The sequence below is a fragment of the Sinocyclocheilus anshuiensis genome, unplaced genomic scaffold (assembly GCF_001515605.1).
Source record: "Sinocyclocheilus anshuiensis isolate Anshui unplaced genomic scaffold, SAMN03320099.WGS_v1.1 scaffold960, whole genome shotgun sequence".
Lineage (NCBI taxonomy): Eukaryota > Metazoa > Chordata > Actinopteri > Cypriniformes > Cyprinidae > Sinocyclocheilus > Sinocyclocheilus anshuiensis.
In genome coordinates, this window is record NW_015549635.1 from 574,634 (window position 1) to 582,873 (window position 8,240).

Below are 8,240 nucleotides of genomic sequence, written 5' to 3' on the forward strand. Positions count from 1 at the left end.
AAGTTTCACAATTTGAGTTGAATTACTGAAATAAATGAACTTTTCCATGACATTCTAATTTACTGAGATGCACCTGTAAATACAGGAAGAGAAAAAAACAGCAGGTAGGTCTAACAATGTCTTTTTACTTCCCATTTAACTGAGCTTTAAATCACAACTTCTGCATGATCTTTTGGTAATGAGTTTACTATACACAATAAAACAATTACATAAACTGATTTAGGTTTCTGAAAGTGGAAAAACATTATATGGCACATTTCCTTTCTACTTCTTGTTTTTCAAATGAAAAACATTCAAGAACACCACAGCAATTACCGCACGCATTATGATAGACCTATAGAAAAAAATATTTGAATCTTTTTATTTTCTAAGAATGGCTTAACTTGAAGTGCTGTAAAAAAAAATGTTGGGAAAAAAAGTATTTTAAGGTACTTTATGATATGTTGCCATACGGCAACAGCATACAATAGTGTGCCATATGGCTACACCATGCGGTAGAGGGTTAATTAATAAATAAGCAAAGCCAGTGCAAGACTTGAGAGTTTTAGCTTCAGGCTGAACTAGAACAGAAGTCATACAAAATAAAACAGGCATCACGTTTAAAGGCACAATATGTGATTTTTGCCGCTGGAGGGCGTGTATTCAAAATAAACAAAGAGACAAAGGCATAGTTTGGTGCCTTTAAACAACTCATACCCTGATAGCACACATACATCTCGGAGACGTCTATTTCATGTCTGCATTTACATCTGCAAGACGTATTTTTTAGAGTGTTTGCTCATCTGCAATACGGCTATAGGACGTTTCCTTTTAGATGTCAAATAGACGTCTATTAGATGTCTTTAAGATGTTTATGATTTAGAATGTATGTAAAACTGACATCTGAAAGACGTCTGTCAGATGTTTGTCCAAAGCAGATGCTTTCCAGATCAAGAGATCTTTAACAGACATCTGAAAGACATACATGTGCTATCTGGGATACACACCACGAACTTTACAAGTTTTTCTTTGAAGTTGCCATTTATTGTGTTAATACTGATACTGGCTCTATGGTTTGGGATAAAACACCTTGATGTGGATTGCGGAGTTATTTCGGGTGCGTGTCAGCGGCTCTCCCGCCTCGTCCGGGTCCTCGGGCTCCAGATCATCTATGAGCTCTACGGTGGATGTGTTGGCCGCCAGCTGCAACGCACCCTGGCTGGACGTCTGAAGCTGCAGGGCGATGTTAATGGCCCGGTTGATGGCCAGTCCCAGACCGTGGATGCAGATTTCCCTATGAGCGTCCAGAAGTTTCTGACACCTCGCCAGCTGGGCCTTGAAGTCTGTTTTCATATTGACGTAGACGTCGTTCCGTCGTTTGGGCAGTTTGCGGGGCAGACGCTTGCGGAGGGTGTACTCCATCGGGTCCATCTCAAGGGTCGAGCCCTCCGGGGTGGGCAACACCATCGAATTGTGGGGTACAGATGCGGATACCGGGCTGCGTGGCTCGGCCATGTCAAATCACTGGAAAAGCACTGTACAAACAAAACAAGACATCCATTAATGAATGTTTAATGATGATCGGTTTTTTTTTTCAGCGAGGGAAAATGACACAGCAGACCTGTCCGCGGTCATAAATGTTCTAAATTGGCACTAAGGTTAGCAATTGAATATATTCATTATTTATGCTTCTATATCTAGGAGTACAAAATAGCTAAATTAATGGCGACTAATTCATAAGCGTTTTTGATTCACTTAAAAGAACCGGCTCATATGAGTCAATCTGTTCAGGAATCGTACTATGTTATTGATTCACTAAAAAGAACCGACTCATATGAGTCATCGTTCGTGAAACGTTATACACTGGTCGCGCTGTATGTTCAAAGTACCTTGTTGTCTTTGGTATGTTTCACTCTATCGTTGCGGCGCCGCTAAACAGAAAAGAACTGCGTTCCGTTCAGATAGCATTTTTCGTTGTCGAATTGTACTACCCACTGTTTTAATGGGAGGGAGCCAAATCTGACAGGGTAGCACAAATCGACAGAACACCGGTCGAGAAACATTCGGTTCTGGTATATTTTGTATGGAAGTTGATGGACATTATCAACATGCTACATTAGGCATGAGTAGTACCTTGAATTAGATGAGCTTGTTTTTCAGCTGCACTGTTAACTAGCTGGTAAATAAATGAATTCGCGTATTTGCAGGTTCGTCTTCTCTCCTCAAGTACCGGAAGACCTCTCACTTACACAGGAACTGATACTTAAGATGCTCTGTTTGATTACATAATACATACTGCTCTTTTCTTGGATGAAACTTATATATTCTTTTATTTCGCATATTATATAATTATAAATTAAGCCAAATAAAATAAACTGTTTCTATGTGTCTAAGTTGCCAATTTGAAACTGAACATTGCTAAAATGTCGATTATTGCGCTTTGAGGGGCTTTTATTTTGGAATTCAACCAGTTTAGAGGCGTAGTGTGTTTGGAGAGCACACTCACTGAACTTTATGAAATATCTGTTTTATTTGTCCGGTCTTTTAATTCACTGTTTATCTAGTTTAATTTAAGCCATGTCGGACACATGGAGCCACATCCAGGCGCACAAAAAGCAGCTGGATTCCCTGCGAGAGAGGCTGCAGAGGAGAAGAAAAGACACAAATCAACTGGGCATCGGTGTGTTGAGTAAATACATGCTGGGAGATCTGCAAAACTATTAACTGTACCTTAAATGGCATTTAAAATACTACCCAGATATGTAATGAGAGTCACCACTGCAAGCCATGTTGCTCATACAGTCAGCTTTATTGACCTGATATCTAATGCTGAATATAGAGACCACACAGGATACTGTCAGAAGTGTGGCATCATGATGCTGAAACTTTAAATGCATGCCAAAGGAAGAATGAATCCGGTTTCAATCAGGTTTATTTTTGCAATAGTGAGTTTAGTGGGTCTGTGGTGCCAGCTACTGTATTAGATCTTGTTTTTAACAGAGATTGGATGTGTTGAGGGTGGATCCGTAAGGAGCGACAGCCCTGGACCGGCACTACAGAGTCCTCTGCAAGTGGAAGTTGAGCAGCCTCCAGACCCGGAACTAGAGAAGAGGCTGCTGGGATACCTGTCTGAACTGAGTCTTTCTCTGCCAATTGATTCCCTAGCCATCACCAACCAGTTAAACACAGTAAGACCTGTGTGCATGCTTGTGTACACAACCAGTGAAAAACCTGAACATGTACTCATTATTACTATTTCCCGCATTTGAGAAAAAAATTGTAACGTTTTTAAAACTGTGAAGTACATGGATAATGTGAATCATAAAAAACTTACTGTGATTACTCTAGAAACACTCATATCTATGTTTTTGTCTTTCTGTCCTTCTCACCCTCCCTCATTTGCAACTTTGACTCAGTCGGAGTCTGCAGTTTCCCATGCCTGCATCCAAAGTCTCCTCCTCAAATTTTCTGCCCAAGAACTTATTGAAGTTCGGCAGCCATCCATCACTGCCTCCTCGTCCTCTTCCTCCTCCACCCTTGTCACTTCAGTCGACCACACCAAACTATGGCCTATGATTGGCAGCACAGCTCAGCCACAGAGAACTGCCATTAAAAGAAAAGCAGATGAAATCATCCATCAAAAAAGAACCCCAGGCTCCTCCCCTTTGCTTCAAGCACCATCTTCACCTCCAAAGAAATCCTCTGCCTCACTGGGTCCTGCCTCAAACTCGCAGTTTACTGAATCTTCTGGGGTTGGAGGGGGTGGACCAGAGAAAAAAGGGCGGAACAGTAAGGTGCAAGCATCTCATCTGGACATGGAAATTGAGAGTCTACTGAGCCAGCAGTCCACTAAGGAACAGCAAAGCAAAAAGGTATAATAACTAAGTAGCAAGTCAGCAAAGGCCTTGTGTATTTCTGTGAATGTGGAGTCTGATGAATGTATGTATGCTTGTGCCTCAGGTGAGCCAAGAGATCCTAGAGCTGTTGAACACCAGTTCGGCAAAGGAACAGTCGATTGTGGAGAAGTTTCGCTCACGAGGCAGAGCTCAAGTACAGGAGTTCTGTGATCATGGGACGAAAGAAGAGTGTGTGCAGTCGGGGGACACTCCTCAGCCCTGCACCAAGTTGCACTTCAGGTCAGTTCACACTCACACACTTTAAAAAATGTTTTATTAAAATAAATAACCATATAAAATGTATATAAGTTAAATAATAATAGTATATGAATTAACTATATAATTATACATATATGTATAATATTATCTGAACATATTATGAACAAATAATTTAGCCATTTTTCACTTTTCATTTGTTGAATTCTAATTTAACTTTCCAAGGCGAATCATCAACAAACACACAGACGAGAGCCTTGGTGACTGCTCCTTTCTGAATACTTGTTTCCACATGGACACTTGTAAATATGTTCACTATGAGATTGACAGCCCTCCTGAAGCAGAGGGTGACACATTTGGTCTCCAGGCAGGGGCCACTGAGCTTGGACTGCACTCCACTGTGGGAGACAGCAACGTTGGCAAGTTGTTTCCTTCACAGGTAAAATATCGTAAGAATTGACCTGTTCCACAGCTTCGATCAAGCTATAATATACAGTAGTTGACTTGAAGCTGAAATTCGCCAAAACCACTATAATATAGGAATATAGAATTAGGCATGGTCTCTTGGGTAAGGTTGCACCAGTTCGTAAGTTCCTGCTCCTACTGGAATGTAAAGTACACACTACTAGAGGCTTAGTAAATACTAGTTAGCATGAAACTAACTCAGTACTTTATTCATTTGCACCATTTGTTCTTAAGGCAGAATTGTGACCCTGGAATTTTTCGAAATTGAGATGTATACACCATCTGAAAGCTGAATAAATAAGCTTTCCATTGATGTATGGTTTGTTAGGATAGGACAATATTTGGCCGAGATACAACTATTTGAAAATCTGGAATCTGAGGGTGCAAAAAAATCAAAAAATTGAGAAAATCGCCTTTAAAGTTATCCAAATGAAGTCCTCAGCAATGCATATTACTAATCAAAAATTAAGTTTTGATATATTTACGGTAGGAGAGTTGCAAAATATCTTCATGGAACATGATCTTTACTTCATATCCTAATGATTTTTGGCATAAAAGAAAAATCGATAATTTTGACCCATACAATGTATTTTTGGCTATTGCTTGAAATATACCCCAGCAACTTAAGACTGGTTTTGTGGTCCAGGGTCACAATTTAGCTAATAGGTTGTAAGCTCTGGAAAATAATGTATAGTCAGATAATATAACATCACGTGTACCCTCAGTGATCTAATAGCAGCCTTCAAATACGTGAGCAGAAGTTGTGTTGCAATGCCATACATTTCTGTTTATCATTGATTTGAACTTATTTTGCCTCATCTAACTAACGATACAATACATTTCCATTGTAATAAGATACTACTTACTCAAGATTTATTTATTTCACATGCACAACATGGACCGATGCCCACGGATGCTCTCTGAGTTTGTGTTGAAGAGCTGCTAACAAAGTAATTCATTCACATAATGTTCTCTCTCTCTCAAATTCTAAGCAAGTGTAAATGTCAACGTTAACCTCTATGTCTAAATGATTGAAGTCTGTCAGGTTAAACAAGAGCTTACTGAGGTAATTCCGTCAATATGCTATTTTTTTCAACCGTTACACCTGGTTGTAAGCTTCTGTTAATATGCAGCGTATATGTAGAGTTACATTTTAACTAAGTTTATTGGTGCAACGCAAATGTAGTAGTAATGTGTAAGTTGTAACTCAGTGCCCCTTTACATCAAAAATAGTTGTAACTTATGTACAGCTGGTGCAACTGGCCCTAGTATGCGTTTCTGACCTGTAATTGCAATCTTCTCTCATTCTCTCCTTTGCTGTTGCTGTTCTTGTATTTGTCTACATATTCGAAAACTCATTTTTATTATGATTTCAAAGGTAAAAACTGTGATTGGCATTTTTATTTTAGGACATAACAGATATATGCCCTCTGACTTTATTCCCATCTCAGTGGATTTGCTGTGACATCCGTTATCTGGATGTGTCCATCCTGGGGAAGTTTGCAGTGGTGATGGCCGACCCACCTTGGGACATTCACATGGAGCTTCCATATGGAACACTCACAGACGACGAGATGAGGAAACTCAACATTCCTATTCTGCAGGATGACGGTTTCCTCTTCCTCTGGGTGACAGGAAGGTAGGGGCTCTGAGGAATGACTGAACACAAAGCTTCTTGAGACCCTTTTATCTCAGTGTAACAAGATTTTGCATCACTTTTACCACACTGATAAATGTAAACTTGATACCAAATAAAATCATCCTGTAATAACATTTGTGATTATAACACGGATGTTTTTGATATTCCAGAGTTACATTTTCCAAAAGCTTCTTTATTTTGCATGCCATAAGAAAAGTTATCTATGAATAAATGACATGAAAAATTGAAAGGAGGTTATGTAATGCTATCTTGGCAACAGTCCAAATGCAGGTCAACAATAGTTCATTTTCTGTCTTCACAGAGCTATGGAGCTGGGCAGAGAGTGTCTAAGCTTATGGGGGTAGGTGATTTTACATGTGGAAAATGTAAAGTGAGTGATCTCTTTAAATATAACTGAATCTGTAAACTAAATCTTTTTGTTTTCTGTCACTCAATTAGCTATGAGCGTGTAGATGAGATTATTTGGGTGAAGACTAACCAGCTTCAGAGAATCATTCGTACTGGAAGGACTGGACATTGGCTAAATCATGGCAAAGAGCATTGCTTTGTATGTGTGAGAATATACTCTACCGTTTGAAATTTTGGGGTCAGTAAGAATTTTTTTTTTTTGATGGGGGGTTGATAAGATGTTTTTAAAAGTCTGTTTATTTTCACCAAGGCTGCATATATTTGATCAAAAAATACAGTCAAACAAAACTAATATAATGTGAAATATTATTACAATTTAAAATGACTGTTTTCTAAATTTAATTAATTTTAAAATGTATTTTATTCCTGAGATGGCAAAGCTGAATTTTCAGCAGCCATTAATGCAGTCTTCAGTGTCACATGATCCATCATACTAATAGGCTGATTTGGTTCTTATCACAGTTGAAAACAGCATCTTCATTTTTGTGAAAACTGGTGCATTTTTTTCAGGATTCTTTGATTAATAGAAGGTTCAAAAGAACAGCATTTATTTGTTTTTTAACTGTTAAAGTTTTTATTGTCACTTTAGATTAATTTAATGGATCCTTGCTGAATAAAAGTATACATTTATTAAAAAAAAAAAGTTACTGACCCCAGACTTTTGAATGTTAGTGTATAAGCAGAATTTTGTAACCATTTCACAATGAAAGAATATTACATATATTCTCTCTCTCTCTCTCTCTCTCTCTCTGTTTGTTTGTTCAGGTGGGAGTAAAAGGAAACCCACAAGGTTTTAACAGAGGCCTTGATTGTGATGTAATAGTGGCAGAGGTCAGTCATAACCATTATAACTGATAAAGCAGTGATGAATTTAAAGGGGTCATATGATGCGATTTCATGTTTTCCTTTGTCTTTGAAGTGTTAAAAGCTGTTCGTGCATACAGAAGATCCATAAAGTTGCAAAGATTAAAGTCTCAAACCCAAAGAGATATTCTTTATAAAAGTGAACGCTCAGCCACGCCTACCTAAACCGCCTCGTTCAAACACACCCCCACATGTCTACGTCACTGTGTGGGAAGATTTGCATAACACCGCCCAAATGTTCACACAAAGAAAGGAGGTGTAACTTTTATTCTTGCTGTAGTATTGCTGCCGCCGCCATGTTGTGGAGACGCTGTGTGTTTCGTTGCGAAAGCCAAACGACTTTGTTTGGCCTTCCAAAAGAGGACACGACTAGAAATCAGTGGTTAAGTTTTATTTACAACACTGTTCCAGAACAGTTCAACCCAAATATTCAGATGTGTCCAGTGCATTTTACGGAGGAAAGTTTCCTGAACCTAGTAAAGGGCGTAACATTTCCGTCACACGCTTGAGGAATTCGGCCAATCACAACACACTGGATAGCTGGCCAATCAGAGCACACCTCGCTTTTCAGACCGATGAGCTTTGTAAAAATCTACGTGTTTCAGAAAGGCGGGGCATAGAGGAGCAACAATAATGTATGTTATGTGGAAAATAATGTTTTTTTTTAACCTTAAACCGCATGAACACATTGCATTACACCAAATACACAAAATAATGTTCTTTTTAGCAACATCATATGACCCCTTTAATTT

General features: G+C 38.9%; 2 protein-coding genes across 4 annotated transcripts in view; one reads left to right on the top strand and one right to left on the bottom strand.

The window, feature by feature from the left end:
- Positions 1–1,001: 1,001 nt before the first annotated feature.
- Positions 1,002–2,251, bottom strand: LOC107659735 (ribonuclease P protein subunit p20-like). Its single transcript, XM_016448768.1, has 2 exons — positions 2,113–2,251; positions 1,002–1,514 (listed from the first exon to the last, which is right to left on the bottom strand). The coding sequence occupies exon 2, from the start codon at positions 1,492–1,494 to the stop codon at positions 1,048–1,050; it is 447 nt and encodes a 148-aa protein (XP_016304254.1). The 5' UTR covers positions 1,495–1,514; positions 2,113–2,251; the 3' UTR covers positions 1,002–1,047.
- LOC107659734 (N6-adenosine-methyltransferase subunit METTL3-like) overlaps positions 1,554–8,240 on the top strand; it is a 7,562-nt gene continuing 875 nt past the window's right edge. Inside the window, exons 1-10 of one of the 3 annotated variants that reach the window (XM_016448767.1) lie at positions 1,554–1,637; positions 2,544–2,659; positions 2,980–3,167; positions 3,396–3,851; positions 3,940–4,115; positions 4,317–4,530; positions 6,008–6,195; positions 6,518–6,556; positions 6,655–6,763; positions 7,390–7,455. In XM_016448767.1, coding sequence (XP_016304253.1) covers positions 2,557–2,659; positions 2,980–3,167; positions 3,396–3,851; positions 3,940–4,115; positions 4,317–4,530; positions 6,008–6,195; positions 6,518–6,556; positions 6,655–6,763; positions 7,390–7,455 — 1,539 coding nt within the window. In that variant the 5' untranslated portion in view covers positions 1,554–1,637; positions 2,544–2,556. The other 2 variants (XM_016448765.1, XM_016448766.1) reach the window with 2 other exon arrangements.